Here is a 26,808-nt window from a genome sequence, read left to right on the forward strand (position 1 = left end):
GTTTGCTTGATAAGTATTTTGAATAACGTTTTTGGACATACAAATATGATTTTATAGTCATGAAAATTTGGTACATGGACTGTTGATCTTGAAAAGTCTCTGTGCATTTTAATCACCTGATCCAAGACCTGTTTCTTAGTAAGCAATGTATGTACATTATATAAGTCATAACAAAAAAAAAACAAATTATAAAAAAATTATAGTTTCTAATAGGTTGGTGTAAGTGCATCCAAAAGCAATCTATAGTTACTAATATATAATCATTTTTTATAGTAGTACAATTCCAACAAAAAAATAATAGGTATGAGCGTTATTTGCTCAATCTGACCATAGAGATGCTTAGCATGGTCCACTTGAGGGTAGCCACTATTAACCCACACACGTGTGTGTACCACAAATTCAGTGTCAATAAATAAAATTTCATTAATTCATGTATTTTTAAGTCAAACATGGTTAATTTATGTTAGAGAATCATTATACTAATACAACTAAATATTAAAATATATTGAAAAAGATAAACATGAATGGTATAGATTGCAGCAAAAAGAAATTATTGAAAAAATATTCTGCATCCAAATTATTAGATGGAAACACCATCCATGATAAATGAACCTTGTTAAGCTCACCCATGCAGTCAAACTTAATTAGGTGAAATAATACTGATCGACGTAAATACACACTAGAGACTTGTGCATGTTACTGCACTATTGAGATTGCCCCAAAAGAATATCTTAGTGACATCAAACAAGGTGGTGGAGAATGATACAGAGCAGTAATACAGTTAGCACTTAAGGGGCCATACATCTGAAACCGATGCTTCATGTCTTTGGCCCTGCTCAAATCCACAAAACATCAAGAAAGTTTGCATTGAACAAAAAATTTTGCAGGGTGGATAGACCTGGACGGCCAATGGAGAGCTTTAGACGGTATCACTATGTGCCACCCCCTCAACAAAATCTAGTTTAATCCAGAGTACCATTCAGCTCGAGTAATGGTGCTCACATGTGCTAGTGGCATCAAGCTTCGAGGAAGCAACAGTCAACAGAACTTGCATGACCAAAACTTTTTCTGCCAGAATTAGCAGAGATGTGTCAACCTCCAATTATATCTTTCCGTTTCTCACCTGCCCAAGAAGACCCTGATGCTATACAAGAAAACAAAGAGTAAAGTGAACATGTAAATATTCTTTTCTTGCCTTCTCAAACATGTAAAAGAAAAGCAGTAGAGCTATCTAATAAAGATGTTTGAAACAGTTTCCAGCACTCAAAAGGGTAAGTTGAATTGGCTTTGTCACTTATATCATGTGATGGCATTGAAGCCAGCCTTAGTCTCTTTCTAATTTCTGGTATCCATAATTTTTTATAATGCTATAAAAGCAATGGAAGTGTCCCTTGTGACAAGGTTGAAGCTGGGTGTACCGGTACCCCCTGGCAGGCATGGCGGACCTCAAGGGTTTACCAACTGAAGTCCTGCCCATGCGTGGCCAGCAATGAGGTGTTTTCTCTTGGCTCACACAAAAAAGAAAGGGCTTGGGAAGAAAAAAAGAAAAGATGTGTAGACAAAAAAATTTACTAACATTTTTTGAAATAAGTGTTTTAAGGTGTAAAGCAGGAATCGGGTACTTCTCAAACTCGAATGACAAGGGGGATTTTGCCATCCATGCAGAGGACGGCTCATTGTACCGCCGTCCACTATTGGGGATGGCAAAATTGACCGCCATCCGATATTGGGGACGGCAAAAGGGGAGTGTCGTCCGTTATGAGACGACACAACTGCTTTGCCGTCCGCTGCACCGAATGTGCGGAAAAGCCATTTGGCTTATCCCTATCTCATCTCTAACTGTCAAATTCTCTTTTGTGCGTTTCTCTAAGCCCAATCTCCATGTAGGGATAAGCTTGAATCTATTTGGACTGGACTCGGATTTGAGAACCTGGTGATCGATATCCCATCTAAAAACTCTATAAATAGGGGTTCGCCCCTATAATCTAGTCATATGAAAATTCCACGTTAGAGCACTGACCCTAGAGAGAACGAGCCTTAGCCTTCTCATAACTCTCTATCTCGAGTTGTCATGCCTGCACAGAGGTGCTGCCAGAGCTGTTACAATCAACTTCGTACCTACACAAGAGTTGTTTGGACCAAAGGACTTAAAAGATTAACGGACTCTCGAGTTCGAGAAAGGTGATTTTCAGATCATTCATTCTTTCATTTCAATTTTTATTATTTTAAAAAATGGATACTAATACACTTTGATCTTTATTGCATATTCGAGCGTCTCGATGGTGCAATTCAGGCTATGAAGATCGAAAAACTTGCCTAGATCCTACCTTTCTGTCAGGTGAAGGACGATCGAGGCTCATAGACGGCGTCCTCCACCATTTCAAAAAGGATTTTAGTGAATCCGGGTAAGTCCCTTCTTTCCCCACTCAAAAATTTTTGTAAACAATTTTGGCGATCATGATGGAACACCGTTTTGTTTTTCCGATTTATCATAGTTAAACTTGCATTATCAGAGAAATTTTGAGTTGTAGCGAGCTCAACATTTCGGCTTTTCGTATCCACTTCTCTGATTGGACAACAAAACCTCTTTTTCCATCCGGTGGGCTTCTGCCGTCTGGTAGACCCACCGTCAGTCTGACAGTGTCGTCCGCTCTGTCTGCAGCATTGGTAGGATCCGTTGTCCGCCAAGCTTCTGGCATCCGGTAAAATTGCCGTCCGACAGTCAGTGTCGTCCGCTTTGTCTGCAACATTAGCAAGATCCGCAGTTTGATAGAGTGGTCGTTTGAGATTTTTCGAAAATTTGGCTAAGTATAGAAGAAAGATCGTTTGAACCTCGATATTAGATTGATGTTTTTGAGTTTAGGCCTCGCCTAGGTCTCATCGATAAGGTCGAGACGAGTCAATCGAAGCGTAAAAAAGAGTTTTATTTTTTATCTTTAAATTTGAGCGAAATTTGGGTTATTTTCGGTCAAAATTCAGAATTTGATATTCGTGTAATATGTCGTTGGATGCGTCTCGAAATGCCGAGCGCAACAATATGCTACTTTTTCGAATTTGAGTTCCGGTTGGCCCGAAAATCGTATTTTTTTAAAAAAAAGAGCAGTTTGTCGAACTGAAACTGGAGTTAGATCGAATTGGATCCAATGCTCATAATCCGAATTAATATGGATTTGAACCTTGTCTAAGTCCAATATTAATCTGAATTTAATCCAGATCATAATCCAATTTTGTTTTGGATATAGATTTAGATTTTGGATACGGATCCAAACCCCAAATCCATGCCCAATGAATATCTAGCTTTAAATTCAGTTTAAAGTTTTAAATTAAAGTTAGCTGGAGTTAAGAAGACTCCTAAAGTAATTAAAATAACTGTAGAATTTCAAAAAAAATTAATTAATTATTAAATAATTAATTATTAGCAATTCCGAATTTCTATGATATGAATGTTTTGGACTTCTTAATATGACTAAGGAGAGTTTAGAAAGACTCAAAAAAATACAAATTTGAAAACTTTGAAAAAGTCAAGAACCTAAATCTGATTTATGGGATATCTTTTTTTGAAGGAAACCATGAATTTGATTTAGTTTGTCGTAAGCAACTTATGAAATATCGTTATATGCATGACTGAACATGTGTATTCAGATTTAAACCCTTTTCTTCCGGCAAAAGCATGTTTTATTTATGCCCAATGCATATATATATATATATATATATATATATATATATATATATATATGTTGTAAAGCAATGTTTGATAATAAATCTGGGTATTTATTATGCAAATCAGTTTGAAAATCCGTGACCGGATTTAAATCTGTGTCCAGCAAGCTTAATCTGATACAAATTTGCCTCTGAATCAATAACCGTGTTTCTTGTTTTGGGTACACTAAAACTTGCTGTAGTCTAAGTCTGATTATATATGTATTTTCTTTTCATAATGGGTATGTTGTACGGTTCTTTTATCTTTCTCATGGGATTCTATAGGCAAAGGACTTAATTAGTGTTCATGAATCTAAAAGAATCAGTCTTCTTTTGCTGAGATCGATCTTGATTAGGATGGTAAGCTGGACATACACTTGTTGGCCGCATCGCTCTGTACTTGAACTAGGTTTCACGCTGGGCTATAAATCAAAATCGGTTTAAGCAGGATTCGCTTTGTTCGGCCCATCTTGAATCTCCGTGTACCATTGATTTGAATATATATAAAGTGTATATCGCCTTGAAAATTTTGTACCTAATAGAACAAATATAATTATTTCCTAGTTTATGTTGGATCAGAAAATTTATGTACCAAAGTTTGTTTTGCTGCCATTCTTTACTACGCATAAGCATAATTAGATCATGGTGTAAAACTGAAAATTTAACCTGTGTTTATTGTCATGATCAGCATGTGACTGTTTAAGTAATGATGACACTGTCCAGCAGATGAACCGATTAGTTTTTGTGTGCTTAGGTTTTGATTTATCGACTGGTCGTATTAAAACAACATGAACTGAATATATAAAAAAAAACAGGGGCTGCAGGGCAGGCCTGGTCAGCAGACCAGCCGAGTACCTCGGCTGGCTAGGTCTGACCAGACCTGGCCATGCCCTGTCATGGCAACCGGCCCAGCTGAATCAGATCAGCTGGCCCGGTCTGCCAGGTTTCTCTGGAGCCTAGCCAAGTGGCTCGGCTGAGCAGAATTTATAAAATAAAAATAAAAATAAAACTTATGTAGACTGGCTGGGGTCTGCCAACCCCCAGCCGGCTACTAATTTACGGCTGAACAGCTGGGCACCGCACCCTGCTGAACACAGCAGATTGCTACCGGTCTTTTGATAAGGGTGGGCAGCAGCTGCAGCACCTGTGTAGGTGCAGCAGACTGGGTTCAACCGAGTCCAGCCGGGTGACAAATAAAAATCTGGGCCCAGTTTTCTGCGGATTACGCAACATGTATATGTACATATGTTTATTTGTTTTATGTGTGTTTCACATGCCTATTTGTTATGATATGCTTATTCAGGGTGTTATGCCAAATATGTTGCATGTGTTTACTATAAATTAGTGTCCTTCACATGTGCGTTATTGCATGAATATTCATATGTTCAAATGGAGATGATTCATAAATAAAAGAATGCGTGTGACATGAATATGAGTATTGAATGGAACCATTCACTTAACATGAATGTGTGAACTCATACACATGCATATGAGTGTTGTAGTTCCTGTATAATGTTAGATTTGGCATATATGAATGTGCATTGAAAAGCATGTTGACATCATTGCATATATTGTTTGTTATGATTTTTGCATATGATGCATCGATGATCAAAAGGAATCATCGCGGGCCTAGTGAGCCCTGAGCTTGGATTGCTCCTTTACTTGTTTTTATGCATCGTAAAAATCACATTTTGACTTTTTTTTTCTATATTGCACTATTCTATGTTTTCCACGGGGGGTGATCTCGTGATGAGCCTCACATTTAGAAATGTGAATTTGTGATATTAATTTGTCATGTTGAATTACAAATTAATGAAACAACTAATAACTCAAAGAAAAAGAACAATGTAATGTATTTTCTAAGATGTCTCGTCGAGAGTACAAGACTCTTAGAGTTGTGGTTTTGGGGAAACCAAAAGAATACAAAAACTCTGTGTGCATTGTTGTTGACCTTGAACCCGATATTGAGGTTCTTTCTCCTGTCTACGGTTTTAGGAAGTTTTCGCCACTTTGCCTGGAAGTGGTGTGTAGACATAGCTGTTGTTTTGGTATACCAAGAAAAAACTGACACTTGTGGATGGGTGGTCCCTGGTGTCGCGACATTAGATAGGTGGTCTAATGTTCTGAAGGTTGTTTCGGTCGAGCACTAAGTTTGGAACCCAGTAATAAAATACAACTTATGTGCTAAGTTACCCTGAAAACCCTACTTGACCTCAAAAATTTTTACCCGTTTGGTGTATCCGCGGGCAACGGTAATAAAAAGAAAAACTTAAATTGTGTACATTCTAATAAGGGCATGCATATAATAAGAGAAATTGATAAAGATAATAATTTATTCATGCATGTGCACTAACATCATGCATTTTCTTGCTATGCATTAAATCATGCATAATTACTTGTTCCTTTATGTTATATGGGTGATTACATAATATGTGTTATCTATTGCATGATAACATGTCTTTAATGCATATTTAATATTTTTTGTTAATATTAATTATTTCCTTTTGTTTAGTACTTGTTCGCTATTGCTTAAATTATGAATTTGTCATAATTGTGTCCCTTGAAAATATTGTATGAATCTTATTTATGATCTTTTACTTATTTATTTCATTAGAATGATTCGTACACAGAATTCTCTTGATTTATGACACCCCTACTTTTATATTTTTCGCAGCCTCAGGAGATCAGTGAAGTTACTGCTTGACAAACTCAATTGGAAAGCTTGGCTATTTTTTTTTTCCGTTTAATTTTCTTTATGCACTCTGATATTTTGCAATTGTCTTAAGACTATTATTTCTTAATTAATAAAGTTGGTTTGCTATGGTTTGGAAGATGAGTGTAAGATCCCTTGTGGTGTGTCGAGTTTCCTAGTTGTGGTGGATTTATAAAGGCCCCGGGTCTTTGGGAAGATTTTTGCAATTGAATTAAAAAAAAATCTGCATTTTTTCTTGGGTATGAGTTGGGGTCGTTACATTCCATCATCTAGTAGATTCTGCTATCTGATAGATTGGTTGTCCGGTAGCTTCCGTCGTCCGAAAGATTCTGTCGTCTATACTAGTGCAGTATAGATCTCACCGTTGTTTTTGTTTGCTTTTTTTGCTAGATCTTCTGTTTAGTTTTATTTTGTTTTATTTTATTTTATTTTTTTAGTTGTTTTATCTCGCGTATAGGTTGTCCTGTATTAAATGCATGCATAAACATTAGGCTTAGGGCTTCTCACATTTTATATACTCTTACAGGAGAAAATTTGTCACATAGAAAATACAAAAATATCACCTCCAGCAAGTTGGGATCTTAATTGAGACATTGTTTGATTTCATTGTAAGATCCCTTCACTTTTTTATCCCCATCTTTTAAGTTAAAGTCTCTTTTATTTGGATTTTTCAAAATCTTTTGTCCTATCATTTGGAACTCCGGATCCCCCATCAGTACTTTTAAGTTGTTAGCTTGGGTATATCGGTTGCAATACCATTGAAGTTGGATACTCTACATCAGTACATTTAAGTTGTTAGCTTGAATATATCGGTGTGGACTCGAAACAAAACCCTGATATATAGAACCCAAAGAGACCTCGCAGATACATTGATACATCTTTCAAAGAGAACTAGGGTACCCATTATTTTGAAAATCTCTCATTACTTGGCTGGGTCTGTGTGAATCATTATTTGGGGTATCATGAATACCTGATAAAAAACCTAAAAAACCAAACTCCCATACATTCCAGTGGAACCATTTTTGAAAAATCCCGCCTACGGCATGTCATCTATAACGAATCCCATGTATCGGATGCCACCCTATATGATGCCAAACACCCTATTTAATGAAGACCCCGAAGAGAAAACCCACACAGATGTCTTTCGTGAGCCTGAGTGAGTTCCAAGGAAAAGAAAATGACCTGAGATCCCAAAACCCCGCTCTAGAAGGCACTCACGTCATTCTTGTAAGGATCCTCCCATGGATTACGAGACAAATACCTCCAGTTCAGATGGGTCTGCAAGAAGGAGAGCTCCAAGGGTCCCACATATCAAATCTCTACTCACAGGAAAAGATCTTTGGGCACAGATGAGGCAGTATATGGACAAGATGAAAGCAAAAATAATAGAAATTCAGAGAAGAGAAGAGCATGAACATGACCAAGCCACAAAGGAGATCCGGAGAAGAGTAGAGCATGAACAGTTTCAGGCAACAGATATATTAAGAAAGGTCAGGTAGGAACCAAGAGCAAGAGTACAACTAGTGGGATGAGTCACAAGTTTCAGAGGCTAATCAACTGGTTTCCTAGGAGCTTGGAGAGAGAGGCATTATAATGGTTTGTCACCCTAAACTTCTAGAGTATCAGAGAATTTAAATAAATTATCAACCTCTTCGTGGATCGATTCAGATTCAATCTTGAGGCCATTCCCACCATCAATCAATTATATAAATTAAAACAAAAGAAATATGAAAGGACTCATGAATTGATTAATAGTTGGCAGACCATGGCGAACATAATGAAAGAATCAATTTTAGACTCTCATGCACTAATCATCATAATGGATAATTTCTCCCATGGCTCAGGTGAAGACATATGCCAAACTAATAAAGAAGGCTACCGCCTTTGAAGTAGGCATAAAGATGGGAGTATATGACGGGTTTCTAAAGCATACCAAGGACAACAATATCTATAAAAAATCAGACAGGCCTTAAGGCCAAGTCAATGCCATCCGAGCCTCGAGATACGAGCCCCATAAGCAAAATAATCAGGGCTAGAAAGCAGGTAACTAGAAGAATGCTCCAAACAAGTAGAATTAGAATGAGAACGGGTATGCTAGAAACCCGAAATGGACCAGGGACCAAAAAATTTCAAAGTTCAAACAAGCTCGGTTACAAGTTCTAGATCTATTGCTACAAGACGGTTTGGTGAAGTTGTTTGAAGTATCATACCACCGCAAATGAAAAGAAAGGATTCATCCAAGTACTGTCGGTATCATAAAGCAGTGGGCCATGACACCGAAGAATGTTTCATCCTCAAACATATAATACAAGACCATATCAAGAGTGGCAAGCTATTAATTGACGAGGAACCGTGGAACCAGGTCAACAACGATCTGAGCATTTTTCAAGAATTGTTCCCTAATCATAATGCCGAAGGAGTCTAAGCCTACGATCTGAAGGAGAATTGACTTGCAAAAATGACTATTGAGCATGGGCCATTCACCAATATAGTAATCTATATCCCCCAAGCCTCCACATACAATGCATGTCTTAGTTGTCAAAGGCGGCACTAGGTGCAGCCACACTGCCTGGGCGACCAGGTCCAGGCGGTGGGGCCATATATTGCCACCTAGGTTGTCACCGCCTAGGCTTTTATTTTTTGAAGTTTTTTTTTTAACACATCATTTGTTTTCTTCTTCGAGGAGGAGGAGGAGGAGAAGAATGATAAGACATGTTATTTGTCTAATGCTTGTATTATGTCTATTGTTGAGAAGAAGAAGAAGAAGACATTATTTGTCTATTGTTTGTATTATGTCTATTGTTAATTTTTTTGTACACATGATTTTATTTTTTGTGTATTGTTCATTCACATTGTTAGTTGTGCCTAGGCCTTTTTAGGAGCTCACCACCTAGGCTCCGTCTAGTGCCTATGACAACTAAGGTGCCCATCCCCACCAACTGCTTGTAACTCCCCAAGTGTGCTACCAAGGGGGAAGGAGGGTACAAAGAAGACATGTTCCTTGTGAGAGCCAAGAAGTGTCACAAGAGGTCCCTCAGGTTAGCGTGAATCGTTTGGTCCCGCCAAACAACAACCACACTAAGGCTCCTCCCCGAGCATCCTACCATAGGGACACCATTATAAGGAAGGATAGTCTCCCTGCACTCTCCCTTAGAAAGAAGCGGCCAGAAGATGGTGTCAGTCAGTTTACACAACCAGGAAGGAACTATCAACCAGAAACCCTGAAGAGACCATCACCTTTAATGCCTCACCAAATCACCGCTTCGTCAAAATCTGGTAGAGAGGCAACAGAGAAATCTAAGGAGACAAAAAAAGGAAAATACAATATTGAGACTCATGTAGCAAAGACACCGACCAACATCTCAATTTTAAAATTGATCAGGGTTTCCAAAGAACACCGGGAGCCAGTAGAGGGATTTCTGAGGAATGTCAAAATTCCTCCCAGTACTCAGCCCGAAGGATTAGCGGCCCATGACTCAGATGCCAGTCACCTTCTCAGAGGACGATATGCCTAAACCCTTGATATTCCATACAAAGACCATGTATATAATTGTGCAAATCAATGAGATGTCACTTACTAACTGTTCGATGGACGGAGGCAGTGGAATGAATATTTGCCCAACCATCACTGCCAAGAGACTGGACATTTCAAGAGCGAAACTGGGAAAACATGTGATCCAGATTAGCGAATACGATGACAATGCCACCACTACAATGGGAACCATAATACTGGATGTGGTGATATGTCCAATTATTCAGAAAACACTCTTTCATGCGGTGGACATGTCATCCTCATACAACTTATTATTGGGAAGGCCATGGATTCATGACCTTCAAGCTGTCCCCTCCACATTCCACCAGTGTGTGAAAATACCATGACAAGATCACATTGTGGTGGTGTATGCAGACGACCCGACTATCAGGACAGTGCAACCTATGTTGTCCAAGCCAGAAAAACATATTGATATGCCAATTGTTTGGACGAAAGAAGATGTGACCCCATCATCTAGTGTGATCGTGAAAGTGGCGTCGCCTAGCTTGAGCCACATGTCAGTGACAGACCTTTCTAAAAGGCCCAAAGTCTTCAGGCTCGAAGGGATGATAGATGAATGGCCCTACACATAAGGTATGAGCCTTTTAAAGGACTAAAAAAGAGTCACCAAGGCATAATAGAGCCTTTTACAACAATACCCAAGGTGGAAACTCAAGGGCTCGGCTTTAAGAACCCCAAGAGGAAGAAGGACCAGAATGAGCTCACCTGGACATTGAAGGAACACTTCAAGAAGGCAACCACCATCATTAGCTCGGTGGGGGGTCCCATCACAACATATGATACAGGATTAGCTCTCCCATTGAATAAACTTAGTCTTGGGTCTCAGGATTTGAGCAACAATCTTCTATCGTCTCCTTCTACAAAGGACCATTAGGCTCGGGGCAAGGCTCCAACAAGACAGATTCTGACCACAACCGTATGGAGGGAGGACATTCCACATGGATTGTCATCCAACGGCCCCAGGTAAGCCCTCAAAACCTGAACTTTATAAATAGCTTTTTCAAAAACAAAAAAAATGAAAAAGTTTTCAAAATCCAAAAAAATCAAAATATTGCAAAAATCCAAAAAAATGAAAAAAACAAGAAAATCCTAAAAACTTTTCTTCCCTAGGATCTCAACTATCATCTTTGTTGTAGGAACACACTATTCCCGTTGACAAGATCAATAAAGCTTTTATCAAACCCCCTGTTTTTATTTTCTCAAATCATCTAATGATGCCTTTTTATCGAGATCGTGTGGGGACAAATCAAGGGAGTATGAACCCAATTGTGAGGATAAGGGTGAGGACAACAGAGCGTTACCCGAGTTTAAACCTCTTATTGAAAGGCAGAAAAATCCTTCCCCATTAGTCAGAAATGATAACCTTGAAATAAACCTAGGAACTCCTGAGAACCCCAGGACAATCAAAATAGGGAATCACTTGACATAAGAAGAAAAGGAGATGATACAATTTCTAAAGCAACACATTGATGTGTTTGCTTGGACCTTTGAGGACATGCCTAGGTTAGATTTCAACCTGGTAGAACATTGTCTCATTCTACATCATGATGCAAAACCCATCAAGTAAAAGTTGAGAAAAATTGATGAGACGGTAGAATTGCAAGTCAAGTAAAGCCTAAAGAATATGCTCAAGGTAGGATTCATTCGGGCCAATTGACTACCGAGAATGGTTAGCAAACATAGTTGTTGTCATGAAAGCCAATGGAAAGGTTAGGGTATGTATAAATTTTAGAGACCTGAACGGAGTCACTCCCAAGGATGACTTCCCACTGCCCAATATCGACCTCATAGTTGATAGTACGACAGACTATAAAATGTTCTCTTTCATGGATGAGTACTCTGGATATAACCAGATCAAGCTAGCCACAACGAATCAGCCCAGGACAACATTGACCACTCAATGGGGCACTTTCTGTTGCGTAGTTGATGCAGAGATAGGGGGAGAACAACTAACCCCGTGGATGCCGACACTGAAGGTGGAGCTACGACAACGGGATCAACACTGTGCTGCTTACAGACCGCTATTGGTCACGTCGTCAATGTGCAGCCGACGGCAAACAATAACACGGATGCAGTGTGAAACCAGGGAAAACTCGAAACAATGGGGACCGAGCAGTATTTTATTTGATGAATGATAATGCTTACAATAAAGAAATGAAAAAAGGACAAAACTCAAACAAGAAAAAAGTTGTTGGGCTAGAAGGAATCAACGAATGAAAACAATGAAACAAGCGTGTCAGAGAAAACCACTGGGCAAAAGTAGCAAAATCAAAAAACAAAAGTTGCAGTAGCATAAAGGATTTTTCTGTAGTCGCGCACAACCCTAGGGTGACCTTTTAAAAGGCATCAGTTGGATTCGGGTCTCGGGTCCCGGTCCGGACCCGAGACCAATTCTGTGCGCTGCTGGATCTGGGGCATCTCGGCCTGTACTCTCGATACTCGTCTGGCGTAGGTACGCAGTGGGACCTCTCCTCCACATCTCGGTACAGGAATCTGGATCGGGTCCACGAGTTGGATCTGATCCCCAATCCCATGGTGTGAATCGGGTCCACTGCCTGGGTCAGGCTGTATGGATCCGATTCCTCTATCCTGCTCTGCATTAATAGTCATGCCCTTTGGATTGAAAAATGCTGAGGTAACATACCAAAGGGCCATGATTGTCATTTTTAATGCCCAAATCCATGATTGCCTGGAGGTATATGTTCATGACATCTTGGTAAAATCCAAAACTCAAAAAAGTCATTTTGAGTCATTAGCAAGTGTTTTTGAGCATATTCGGAAGCACAAACTTAGGATGAACCCCCAAAAAATGTGTATTTGAAATTTTGGAGTCGAGTCAAGAAAACTCTTAGGATTCATTGTCAGTAAGAGAGGTGTAGAGGTCGACTCAACCAAGGTGAAAGCCATCATTGGCATGCCTCTCCCGCAGAACCTCAAACAACTTAAGAGTTTTCAAGGGAAGGTTCAAGCCATTAGGAGGTTCATATCGAACCTAGCAACCCATTCCCTTCAACAAGCTCTTTAGGAAAGGTGATGAGTTTAACTGTAACCAAGAGTATCAAGAGTCTTTTGACCGTACGAAGCAATACCTTCTCAACTCTCCTGTCCTTAGCCCTCCCCCCTCTCATCATAGGAAAACCTCTATTGTTATATTTGTTTGTAGGAGAAGCCGCTTTTGGATGTTTGCTGGTACAATATGAGGATGATGAAAAGACAGAATATGTTGGCACAATATGAGGATGGTATAAGCAAGAAAGTAAGGAAACAATGACAGCTCGAGTAAAAGGCAAATGGAAGATGCAATTACTCAGAATCGCGGAACCAAGGAAAAGTACCTCAGGAGGTCGCTCGAAACCCAAAGTCTCCAAAAGAGAATAATCCTATGCAATAACAAGAAGTCCCTCCAAGTCAAATGAAAGATCCTCTTGTAAATATGAAACACATTAGCTATGATAAACGATTGTATACCATGAATGAGGATCATAATCTATCCAACACCTCCTTCGGGTACTCATCCATTTAGTGATCGGTCTTGAAAGATGCTGAACTAGTGACTTCTTAATTCTTGAATCACTTCTTGTGGCTCGAACCTCGCGCTGCATATGAATTTGTACATATTGACAATCGACTATTGATATACACTATTTATAAGATAAGTATTGGACAAGTGACAATGAAATACTTACGGTCGACTATCGATATACACTATTTTAATGAATCGTCGTGTGTCAGACTGAGAAGACCCAACATCCGTACGACTCTCTTGGACTGTTGTACAAAAATAAGAAAATTCATGTACACATTCTATATACATGTTGAGTAAATAACTTTAACCATTATGGAACTATACATACTAGCTGGCGTTGACTCGTGATGTGTATGAGTAGCTGGTGTAGGTGGGTCATGTGTAGGCGAAACATAATTTATAGAATAATTTAGAAATTCACACAATACACATTTAAACTAATCAAGTATATAATTATTTAAATGATATACCTATTGAAGCTGTACGTGAAGACGAAGGCTGATATTGGCGATTACTGAGCTGAGATCCTATAAAGATGATTAACACGTAACAATTTTTATATCAACATATAAGCAAAAACATAATGAATGCATATATTTAAATATAACATAAAGACATCCACCTAATATTGTCCCACGGCCTTCACTTGATCCTCGATCACTGCTACCTCCACGAACCATATTCTAACAAATAAAAATGTTATTTGGATCAATTACATAACTCTTGATCTTAGCATGACATGCATGAACATGACATATGCATGAAATATAAAGATTTAAAAGTCCTACATAAATCAGTTTTATAACTATGCATGAACTGTGCATGCACTTGCTAAGTATCCATGGAATGTAACATGATATGCAAGATATAATGTTAAAATAGATAGTGCATATGAGAAAGTGATGTGGTATGTATTTCACTAGCTCGAGTATGCTTCCTCATCACTTTTTGACTTTCATATTCATCTTCTTCCTCCTTCTCCTCTTCGTAATTCAATATACATCTCGTAATACAATAAATTTCCAATAGCATTAGAGAAAAAAATATAAATAAAAATATACCTTTCAAAAGGGTATATCCACCGATATTGCACAGGACCACCAACCCTAACTTCATATGGCAAGTGTATGATCACATGTTCCATAACGTCGAAAAATACTGGCAGAAATCTCTTATCTAGCTGACAAATAGTAGTACGACAGAATCCGTGAGATTCTTTACCTCAGTTACTACAACTTTCGATGCATACAATGTTCTAAAAAATCAACTCAACTCAGATAATACCCCCATATAGGTTTGTCTAACATATCATGAAATGCTAGGAGAATCAACCGTTGCATGATGACATGACAATCATGGCTCTTCAACCCATATAATTGTCCATTGTCTATCTTCACAGCCCAAACAATGTTAGAGACGTATCCATCTGGAAATCTCAACTGTCTCAACCACTGACATACCTGACCTACTTGATCTGGTCCAAGCACGTACCTTGTCTTTGGTTTCAGTACTTTGCCATTGTACTCTTGGAGTTCTAATTCTGGTCTTTTATATATTACTTTTAAATCAATATGAGCCTTCAGATTATCCTTTATTTTTTCTTTGACATTTATTACCGTATTGAACACATTATCAAACACATTTTTCTCTATATGCATCACATCCAAATTATGTCGTATCAAGAAGGTCAACAAATATGATAGTTCCCAAAATATAGTTTTCTTTGTCCGATTGTGATCCTTCCCCAATCCAAGGAAGGGCGTCTCACTTCGAGCATCTATCAGTCCATATGAAAAGTATCGCAATCGTCTTAAAATCTCTATGCCAGACAACCGTGTAGGTGGACCTTCTATTTCAGTTGTGCCTGCTCGAAACACATTCCTTTATTGTAGGAACGGATGGTCGCTAGGTAGAAATCGACGGTGACAATCAAACCAACACGGCTTTCTTTCATGCGTCAATCTAAAAGATTTTGTATCCTTCATGCAGTACGGACATGCCAACCTCCCATGTGTGCTCCAACCAGATAACATACCATATGCAGGGAAGTCACTAATTGTTCATAGAACAACAACCTTCATATTGAAGTTTTGTTTTTTCGTGGGCATCGTACGTGAGAATACTGTCATCCCAGAGTATTTTCAGTTCATCAATCAATGGCCTCAAATATACATCAAGATTTTAGCCTAGAGACGTCGGACTAGGGATCAATGGAGACAAAAAAAGATTTTGATGCTTCATACACAAGCTTGGAGGAAGGTTGTATGGGGTGACAAATACTGACCAACACGAGTATGAGGTTGATCTACCCCCAAATGGATTAAATCCATCTGTACATAAACCGAGTCTAACATTTCTCACTTTCATTGTGAAGGTCTGATGAGTACGATCAAAGTGCTTCCAAGCTTCCGCGTCAACAAGATGCGTGATCTTGTCTTCGTCATGTCGAACTTTATTTGTATGTCATCTCATGTGTTTAGCTATCCTCGGAGACATATACAGTCGTTGCAATCTAGGGGTGAGAGGAAAGTAGCAGAGTGACTTGTATAACACTTCTCTTGACCTCGTGCTAGCATTGTCCTTTATCTTTGGCTTGAACCGAGGATGCCCACATAACAGACATGATCTACTATTTTCTTGATCTTTGAAATACAACATGCAGTGATTTGGACAAGCATCTATCTTTTGATACCCTATACCTAGAGCGTTGATCATAACCTTCGTACGGTAGAATTTGATACCCCATACCTAGAGCGTTGACCATAACCTTCGTACGGTAGAAATTTTATGGCAATTTCTCATCTTTGGGCAACATACTCTTCACAATAGAGCATAGACTGTCAAAACATGATTGACTCAAATTATACTCTAACTTCAAATTCAGTAGTTGAAGAACTGCAGACAAGATAGTGTGACTTTCGCAACCATTCCACAACAGCTCATCAGCATCTCTAAGTAAGTCATAAAATCTACTAACCGCATCGTTTGATACTTCTTCCTCTACCCCAGTTGGTACATCACTAGGACCCAGTTTTAGTCCTGCGACATCAAATATCAAATCCATATATGGATTATCGTGCACCACATCCACCCGTGCGTCAAAATTGTTTCAAAATTCTTCACTATGAAGCGTCCAATTCTGATAACCACTGAAAAAACTCTTCCTGTATAAGTGATGTCTAACGCCATGAGGTTCTACAAATCGATTGTCCTTACACATCGTGCAGGGGCACCTGATCTGACCGAGATCCACTATACTGACACTTGCTATTGCAAATTCAATAAAACTGTCAACACCATTCATATATTCAAGCGACACCTTATTATCAACTATCATATGATACATCCATTCACGATTTGCAATCATTTTGTCCTATGATGTTACGGTTATTATCTTAACCAGTTAAAAGAGAATCATAATAATGCTATGATGAAGAAAATATCTAATTTATCATGCATTGATGGTGGATGTAATGATTTGATATATATATATATATCACACACACACACATATATATGATGTCATTCACCTCCAAGAAAACTATTGTCAAGCAAAAGTAGTTTTGCACACATTTAGATGAAATTACAAAGTAGGTTCCATTTTTCCAAGTTAATGGGAATGAAATGACTGATTTCTCCTTATTGGTTTGCTATAATTTGCATATTGTAGGTCATAAAGTCTTCATTTTGCTTGTTGCCTGTGTTGAGTTCGTTAACACTTTGTTGTGGTTTACAAATCTGTTAGAAATTCTTGTTTGGTGATTGTTGGTGAGTAATTTTTTTGTTTCAGTTAATGCGTAAATTTTCTTTCCCTCTCTACCACAAACATGCTTAACATAAAATGCAATTCCATGAACTATTATGCATGCAAATTAGCGATAGAGTAGCGACGAAAAAAATCTGTCGCAAAATTGCAATGGATTGTTTCTGTCACTAATTAGCGACGGATTTTGAGACAATTTTTTTGTTGCTAATTCTACAACTAATTCCAATTTTAGGGACGACTAGTTTTCTCTAGCTAATCCATCATAAATTTGCGACGGATTATTTTCGTCGCTAAATAACGTTTTTCTTGTAGTGGTAGCAGAAGGTCGCTCAAACTGAAAGTGCTCAAAAAACCATACTTAAAGAAAAAAAAATTAGCAAAAAGATTTCGGGGTACCAAGAACAAAAAACTTACTCCATCTCCCAATAAGTTGTTGCTAGTTCGATCATACCTAGAAACAAGCGTTGCTCGTTAACATACCAGCTCTTTAGCATATGCATGTATATGAGGTCCATGAAGTGATCACCGCAAGGAAAAGCAGATGCCCCACAACACAAAAGTAAAAGGACCCCAATAAATATTTCTTTGCACATGCACCAGTTGATGTAAGGGTGCGAGATTGGAAAGCTGATTTGAGATCTTCCAGTATGATATGAGGATACTGATTTTGTGCATCCCACGAAGGATGGACCAGATCCCAGTATGAATGACCGAACAGGGAAAATAAGAGCTTTGTGAAATTCATAGCACCGCGACTTATCATAAAATCATCTAAAGGATGCACGAAAGGAGAATAAACCAGTCCCAGAAGGTGCATCATTTCATTAAGAGTAATGGTCATCTCTCCAAAGGGGCACCAAAAGGTGTTCGTGCGGGATTCCAGCGTTCCATGAGGGCAGAAAGAAGGGCATCGTTGGTTGCCATTTTCTGCAACTGGCAGACATGATAAATTCCAAAATCCTTTAAGAACTATCGGTGAATTGTTTAAAGTTCAGTATACCATTCATCAAACTAACGAGGAGCTGCGCTCTCCCCCTTGTATCTGCGGTCAGACTATAGAAGGAAAGCATAAAAGGGCTAGAAGATGATAAACAAAAAGAGAAAAAGAAAATATTTTCTTTACCAGTCGCCCATGACGGATATGGTGGTGAGCGTAGACTTGACGAGGATTGACCGAAAAAATATTGTTCTTTTTAAGGGTGATAATGACAGCAAGCGAGTCCATGGCAAAAGTCAAAGATCTGAGTGCACTGCTGGACAAAACTGGATGTGCAAAGTGAATATCTAAGGTAAGAGATCTACTCCTACTAAAAGTCAAACTCCTGGGTGGGCCTCGTGCAATAAAAATTACAACCTCCTGTCGAACGACACTATGAATTGTCGCCCTGTATGGGACGACATTCCAGGATTGTCGTCCACTATGCGGACAAGGAACGACATTCCAAAGATGTCCAGATAGTGGACGACATCCAATTTGTCGTCCATCTGCGGACTGCACTTTAAGTTCCCATCCAGCCAAATAGAGAGCATGCTTGGGTCGGCCTCCACTCGATTCTTGCCTCCCAATCCCAGTAAGGTGGTATATTCCTTATCATCCTAGGGGCATTGTTTTCTATTTTTCAAACTAGCCCAACCTCATTCGACGAGACCAATCACAGTCTTGCCAACCCAGTTTTTCTTCAAAAATATTGGCCCGACTTCGTTCGACGGGACCTAAACGGTCCTCACAACCCAGTGGTTTTCAAACTGGCCCAACCTCATTCGGCGAGACCAATCACGGTCCCAGCAACCCAGTTTTCTTTAAAAAACAATAGCCCGATCTCGTTCGCCAGAATTAAACTTATCCTCGACAACCTAGCGTTTCAAATTTTGAGGTTGTCTATTTCTTTGTCATAAATTGAATCACATTCGATTAATAACAAAGAGGGGCATTTGTAGACACCAAAATTTTATGATGCTCGATTAATAATATATTTTAAAACAAGTATTTTCAAGTATAAAGCAAGAATCAAATACTTCTCAAACTCGAACGACAAGGGGCATTTTGCCATCCATCCAGAGGGCGACTCATTGTAATGTCATCCATTACAGGATGACATCATGCACCACCATCCACTATTGGGGAAGGCAGAACTGAGCGTCATCCGATATTGTAGATGACAAAAGGAGAGTGTCATATGATATGGGACGACACAACTGCTTTGTTGTCCGCTGCACTGAATGTGCAGATAAACCATTTGACTTATCTCTATCTTATCCCTAACTGCCAAATATTGTTTTGTGTGTTTCTCAGGAACGAGATTGTTCCTGCTACGCCCAATCCCCATGTTGGGATAAGCTTGAACTCATTTGGACCAGACCCAGATCTGAGAACCTGATGATCCATACCCCGTCTAAAAACTTTATAAATAGGGGTTCACCCCTATAGTCTGGTCATCTGAAAATTCCATATCCGAGCGTTGACCCTAAAGAAAACGAGTCCCAGCCTTCCCATAACCCTCTCTCTCGAATTGTCATACATTCGCAAAGGTGCTACCTAAACCAAAGGACTTAAAAGCTTAACGGATCCTCGAGTCTGAAAAAGGTGATTTTCAGATCATTCGTTCTTTCATTTTGATTTTTATTATTTTAAAGAACATATACTAATACACTTTGATCTTTATTGCATATTCAAGCATCTCAACGGTGCAATTCGGGTTATGAAGATCGAAAAACTTGCTTAGATCCTACCTTCCCGTCAAGTGAAGGACGATCGAGGCTCGTAGATGGCGTCCCCTACAATTTCAAAAAGGATTTTAGTGAATCTGGACAAGTCCCTTCTTTCCCTGTTTGGAAATTTTTGTAAACAAGATGCATCACGGAAACCATAAATATCAACGATGTTATAAAACTATACATAAATGATCACAGGTAAATATCTCTAGAGGACAAATATTTTCAGCATCATTCACGATAGATTTTACCAGCTCTCGCAAAATAAAAGGACATACAACACATGAAAAGGAACTTCCAGGCTTTCATAATCCATATAGACATATAACAATAATATGGTGAAACTAACTTTGCAAGGATATTTATGCTACATTACCTTGCTCACTAGTGGAGCACTCTGAGCAAGGAAGTTCACGAACTCTTCTCTTTTTTTGTTAAACATAGTATTAACATTCTCCAAGACACTCTTCTCCCTTTCCATGTCCTCATCTATTTGTTCTTTGTTCCATATCATCAGCCTAAGGCGTTCCTCAGATTCAACTATGTTGAGTGACATTGATGAAGCAGGCAGACTCACTGGAAACCTAATTTCTACTTCTTCCCTGAAATAAGATAATACAACTTAGCCAGAAAACAGATGAGTGAATATTCCTAAGCCTACCATTATAACATAGATAAATGCAACTAAAGGGTATAAAAGCCTTTTCTACAACTACTATAGTTGTGTTCCTGTGATCAATTGAACAACCATCTACTTCGGCCAAAACAAAGAGTAGATGGAAAAGTAGAAGTGGAGCAGGGTATTCAAGGCTCTAGGCATACAACAAGCATAAAAGCTTAAAGAAAATTGCAAAATGGCATAAGATGTATAATACTAACTAAGCATTTATAAGAAGAAAATGTCAAAGAGCATACAATCAGATATATCTAACTCTTACCTTTCACCAAGTGAAAACACACCAGAACTCTTAATTATTCCACCATCCAACGAGAGTGCACCATCACTTATGCAAGGGAGAGCAAGTTCCATCTCAGCTCTGGTCCTATACACTTGCAATCGGGAGAAAAGAGCATAAAACAATGTTTCCCTCAGGCCATGTCCAGATGATGTAACACAGGTTAAGTGCATAGAATCCACACTGATCATGTTCACTGCAAAACCAAGAAAGCCAGGTGGGTACTCCCCCGTTGGAAGTCTAGGCTTCAACAAATCAAGTCTTTTCTGTGGATCCTTTGCCACATGTTTTCCGACATAAGTCCTGTGCTCACACAAGCAGATGGAAATACATTTAGTTTCTAGCCCTTACCAAGATGAGATCCTTTCCATATGGCAGAGCTTTTCCACATATAAAAAATAGTAAATTTATTCAATGCAGCAAATGGATATGCCAGTCTAGATAACATGAATCCTTTTCAAAGATACCATGCCACCTTCTACAAAAAACAGCAATTTGTGAAAGGATCTTGCCTTAGATCTTCAAGGCAAATTGCAAGACACCTTCCACTGACTGGTTTTCTGATAGTAGTCCCAAGTCCATGTACACCAGATCTCAGGTCTATCTTGCCTTCACTATCATAATTTTCAAGAGCTTTGATGCCCTCATGTGTCTTACATACAATTGCGAGCATACTCTCCAATCCTAGGTATTCTGAGAAAAGCCTGGAAAACGGATGTCAGGTCAGGCTAAACAATAAAAACCCAATGCATGAAAAAGTGCCATGATGGATACTTATTGCACAACTAGAACTAGCAGACTTGTACATAAAACAAACCTGCTAAGGTTATCATCTGGTGCCTTTCCAAGTGTAGCAACTATACCAAGAATGTCTCTGGACAAAGTGCAATCTGCTGTTTGAAAGTTTTTTATCCTACACAATAGACTAGCAGCTTTTTTGTCCAGCAGTAATATCTGATCAACAGTATCCTGTTCACTGTGCACGTTTTTATGACTCCGATAAAGGGCTTCAGCTTTTCTTGATGAATTATATATTCCAAGATTACCTGTTTCAGTAATACTGTTACATGGTAATAACAACTGACATTATTCCAGATTAATTTTTGTATATTGTTATTATTATTTTTTTCAGTTTGTAAAGCTAGTAATATGGTATCAGTTTTAGCAAACAAATGTGATGCAAGAGAAGCAAATATCCTGTCACCTTTTCTGTATGGTGCTCAAACATCGAATTTGGGAACTCAAGACTTTTAGTGAGACATACTAGCAATCAAAGGTGATGCAAAAAAAGCATATATCCTGTCACCTTTTCTGTATGATGCTCATCCAATGGCTTTGGGAACCAAATATTTCTCAGGATTAAATCCTGGAAGGCAGCTGCCCACTTTATTTTGTATCCCACTTTATTTTGAATTTGGCAATATTTTACTACAATAAGCATCACCAAGCGATCTAAGCAAAGTATACAGAATCACAGATACATGGCTTAACCGCCGAAAAATGATACTGTTTACATTCATCAAACCTTTGAGATCCTTGATTGAGTTGTCTAAGTTGTTGGACTGAGTCTTCAAAAATTCCATGTTGTCCTCATGATGTTTGATTTTTAACCCAAGTTTTTGTAGATCTTCTTCAAGCCTCTGCAGGTAAGCAAAATTTCAAAAGCTTAGGTGAACATGGCTCATCTTACATAGGACAGATTTGTTTTTAGATGAATGGACATATTCAAAAGGATGTTAAAACACACCGTGACCACAAAACATCAGACCCAACAACAAGTACAAGGAGAGATCCGAAAATGGAAATAACATAAAATAATCAAATGCCCATGCTCCACTGAAACATACCTTAATTTGATCCATCGCTACCTCCACACTCTGTTCAGTCTGCATGGAACCACTTGTATCAGGTATTAACATTGGAAATTCTGGAAGACGCAACACCTTCAAACATGAAGGAGGGATTTGAGGACTCTGAATAACACAATGAAAGCAATATCAATGCACTCATTTATCTAGAGTTGAAAACCAACAAAGGGAGGGCGTAGAAAAAACAAAGTAGGATATCCATATCGTTATAATAATTGCAGAATTCATGTGTAACAACTTATTTTCTTCTAAAAGGAGAAATCAATGAAAAAACATGAATAAATAAAATATTTAAACTGAAAAGAATTTGCTTTTAGAAGTTTATAAAGTTTCCATCTCAAAAATTAATTCATAGGGACTTGAACAAGTTTGGACTTGACATAAAGAATCATAACTTGGGAGTAACCAAAACTTGTAGTATGCTCTCCAATCCCCGAGTATGTTGGAGCCTATGTCCAAAGACATGAACACTAACTGTGACTCAATATGAGTTCAAGATGCAAGTTCACAATTTTTTTTGGAAAAAAGCACATGATAATACAGGTTTTTTGCATTATTAAATTGATTAAAAATATTTAATAATTATTGTTCAAAATACTACCGAAAACAATACAAATTATTAAAAATAATATAATATTGTTCATACAAGTCATGGGCATTCCCCTTTCGTGTCCCTAGATACACGGCTAAAAGTGGCGTGTCCCTTTGACATTGATTGGAGCAAATCGCAGCAGGAAAAGTTGTCAGCTAAACTGTACAGATTGAAAATATATAGAAGATCCTTTTTTCCCTCTATAGCACATAAAACAGTCCGGCACAAAAACTGCTCGTGTAAACAAAATAGACCTGAAAAAAAAATCCAAGACGTAATTGGGAAGCATTAAGGGCTTACACACTATTGAAGAGCAATAAACTTCTGTTTTGCACTGACATCCGCATTTTTCACACATGATCTTGCAAAAGGTAGATGGAAAGCAATATCCACCAGAATAGGTAGAAGTAGGTTGAGGTTGATGAAGGGGAAGGAAAATGACTTCAAAATATCCATCAAATCAATGTGCATTACAAAATAACTTGGCATAGAAAGGGTCCCTTGATACGCAGAAGTTGATTGGACGCGAGCAATAAAGTAAAAGTGAAATTTGAGCAGCAATTGCAATGGTAATGATAGGAATGACGTGTCAGAACAGACACATGAAGAATACAATTTACTTTCAAAAAGGAATTTCACACATTTGAAGCTCTTCATTCGACTAGTGTTCTAATTGACAATCAAGGAGAGAAAATTTTACACTACAACATGCATGCAGAGAAAGCGGAAAATATCTCAAAATGTCCTCGCATACTTCATGCTACTGGGTATAATCCTCAACTACAAACGGAACTAAAACATACCCAATTCCCCAACTCGTAAAACACAACCAACATCCAAAAGAAATCAGGCTATAAAGCACAACCACCCACAGAAATCTTCATTCCCCACGCAACCCATAACAGCAAAAACTTCTACAAACCCAAAACATCATCAATGGCAGCAATGAGTGCATGTTCTTTGGAAGAAATAAGGAAAACTCAATAACCCCTAGTATTAACCCAAGAAAAACTCTTAAAAAAACATCTAGAGAGGGACACGGTCATATGCAACTCGAAGTTTCATGATCACCAAAACCAACCATTGCAAATTCGATTTTTTCCACCAAAATCATGAAAGCTGAGAGCGTAATTCCAAATGGGTAGTCATGAAATTACCTGACTTTGGTGAAACATTTGGAAATATGAGAGGGACGAATATGGTTTGCAAATAGCAACAAGCGATTTACGCGGCTTTGTTTTACTACACTAGGTGGATCACTGCCCCCAACCAAAACGGTAAGAGTTTGACTTGCTGTGCGTGTGGGGCTTTCGCACGAACCTATATATGGAGTTAGGGATGGCAGTGGGGCGGGGCGGGGCGGGGCGGGGGACAAGGTCTCCACCACCAAGAATTGCAAAAATCTAGGTGCGTTTGGCATTGGAATTTCATGTTTTTTATCAAATTTCGAGCAACTCCATATAGGGATGGCAGTGGACGGGGGGAAAGCGGGGCCCCGCCCCGCCTTGCCCCGTTTGGACCGGGGATGGAGGCGGGGATGAAGGTTAAAATTCATCCCTGTGCAGGGATGGAGGCGAGGATGGACCAACACTTTCCCCCACCCCGCCCCCTCATGTCATCCACATATTATTGTAATCTCGTCTATTGATCATAACTTAATCAACGGTTCAGATGAAACATAGATAAAGGGTTAAAAAGAATGGTTGACTAGGGTTTCTAGCATTCTCCCCTCCAGTTCCGCGGCTCTGAGTGCTCAACCCCTCTCTCCTTCCTATCGAGTACCAACAACGATCTGATGAGGCGAGTTGTTGCTGACTGTCGTTGCCTTGACGTCTTTCTTCTTCTCTGGCTCTTAGTTCTCCACTCCTTCCTGTCGAGTCACCCATGACGACGAGGTGAGCCGTTGCGCTGCTGCCCGTCCCTGTTACGCTCTCACCGTCGCCCCGCCCTCAGGAGATGACTGCCGCAGCCACATTTGAGTGAGGATCCTTCTCAATCTTCCTCTTGTTTATCTGAATCATTCTAAAACTGAAAAAAATTATCTGCATTATTAGGTTTTTGTGTTTTTTTCCTTTCCAATCTCTTATTTTACTGGGTAGGGTTTATTATGTACTGTAAAAATTGGGATGGGGCAGGGATGGGGCGGGGATGGGACGGTAGCGGTGGCAATGAGGGAGATGAGGCAAGGGCGAGGTGGGGATTAATATTTTGAGATGAGGCGGGGGTGGAGGTCCAAAGTCTCCCCCACCACGGGGATGGACCGGGGCTGAAGGTTAATTTCTAGAGACGGGGCGAGGGTGAAGACCGTGTCCCCTGCCCCGCCACGGTCCACTGCCATCCCTAGATGGGAGGGGTGATGAGAAGAAAATGAGAGATGAGGCTCGAGTTGTCAACAACGCCTTTACAAGGATATAGTTGAAAATGGCCCATCTTCACTCCCATCTCAACTCCCAACGCCATTCTCTTCTCCCAAAACAAGGTTCCTAAGCACCAACTAAGGTAAGTGGTATTTATTAAATCCTCGCTAAATATTGTCTGCTCTCTCATCTTCGACTCCCAAACAGAGGCTTAGATGCTCGGGGACTTGCCCCATGTGAGCCCTTACATAAGTCTCGTTTCTATGTGATCTTTGTTGATGACTGGATATATTACACATGAATCTTCTTTGTACTTTCTATTTTTAAGAACTTCAAGATCTATGTTGAAAATTAATTTTCTGCTTGTATGGTCACGTTTAGAAGTGATTGGGGTGGTGAATACACCTCTAATGGCTTTAAAGAATACCTCCTTGATAATGGGATCAAACACAAGATTTTTTGTCCTCACACACTTCAGTGAAATAGTGTTAGAAAAAACACATGGACGTATCATTGAAATTGCATTAACTATGTTGCATCTGAGTAGTTTGCCCAACTATGTATGGACAAAAGCGTTTTATACTGCCATAATTCTCATCAATGGTATGCCCACAAAAAAATTGGATAAGGGCCCCCCATACCTTTACGTGTTCGACAAATACCCTGAGTATTCTTATTTGTGTGTGTTTGGCTATGTCTACAATGTTCACTTAAACAAGTCACTTGGATCACGTTTGATCGAAGCAGGTTATATGCCCCCCCCCCCCGAACAGGGCAGGTAGCTACATCTCATGTTCGAGGGTCCCAAAGAGTACCACGTATGTAAGCATGTGCAGCTCGTATCCCCATGTTTGTCAGCGTCACTTAGCGTTGGAGTTTGATGCGATTGCAAAGACTTAAGTACCCTTTCCTCCATTGGTGCCAAAAAAATGACGATTCTAGAAAAGGAGTGGTTGTTAAGACTTAAGTACCCCGAAGATGGTTATTTAAGACCCAGTCCTTGCACTGCAGGATTATCCGAGAAAGGAATCCCCCCTGGAGAAGGCCATGAACATCAACCCTCTCA

General features: G+C 39.2%; 1 protein-coding gene across 2 annotated transcripts; it reads right to left on the bottom strand.

The window, feature by feature from the left end:
• Positions 1 to 580: 580 nt before the first annotated feature.
• On the bottom strand, positions 581 to 24,684 carry LOC149836972 (protein DEFECTIVE IN MERISTEM SILENCING 3-like). 2 transcript variants are annotated; one of them, XM_090005707.1, is made up of 8 exons: positions 24,543 to 24,684; positions 22,773 to 22,898; positions 22,451 to 22,565; positions 21,743 to 21,971; positions 21,438 to 21,629; positions 20,908 to 21,228; positions 20,346 to 20,571; positions 581 to 1,138 (listed from the first exon to the last, which is right to left on the bottom strand). In XM_090005707.1, the coding sequence occupies exons 1-8, from the start codon at positions 24,558 to 24,560 to the stop codon at positions 1,103 to 1,105; spliced, it is 1,263 nt and encodes a 420-aa protein (XP_089861833.1). In that variant the 5' UTR covers positions 24,561 to 24,684; the 3' UTR covers positions 581 to 1,102. The 2 variants fall into 2 exon arrangements, with proteins under 2 accessions (XP_089861833.1, XP_089861832.1); XM_090005706.1 differs by having other exon boundaries at positions 581 to 1,144.
• Between the last annotated feature and the right edge of the window lie 2,124 nt (positions 24,685 to 26,808).

Source organism: Nuphar pumila, chromosome 5 (genome assembly GCF_984573655.1).
Source record: "Nuphar pumila chromosome 5, dmNupPumi1.hap1.1, whole genome shotgun sequence".
NCBI classification, from domain to species: Eukaryota; Viridiplantae; Streptophyta; class Magnoliopsida; order Nymphaeales; family Nymphaeaceae; genus Nuphar; species Nuphar pumila.

Excerpts from the sequence above, each read along its gene's own strand:
- LOC149836972 (XM_090005706.1), bottom strand. Across the intron at positions 22,566-22,772 it reads TAGCGATGGATCAAATTAAG|AGGCTTGAAGAAGATCTACA; the intron begins GTATGTTTCAGT and ends GCTTACCTGCAG. Across the intron at positions 1,145-20,345 it reads GTGCTCCACTAGTGAGCAAG|CATCAGGGTCTTCTTGGGCA; the intron begins GTAATGTAGCAT and ends TTTCTTGTATAG.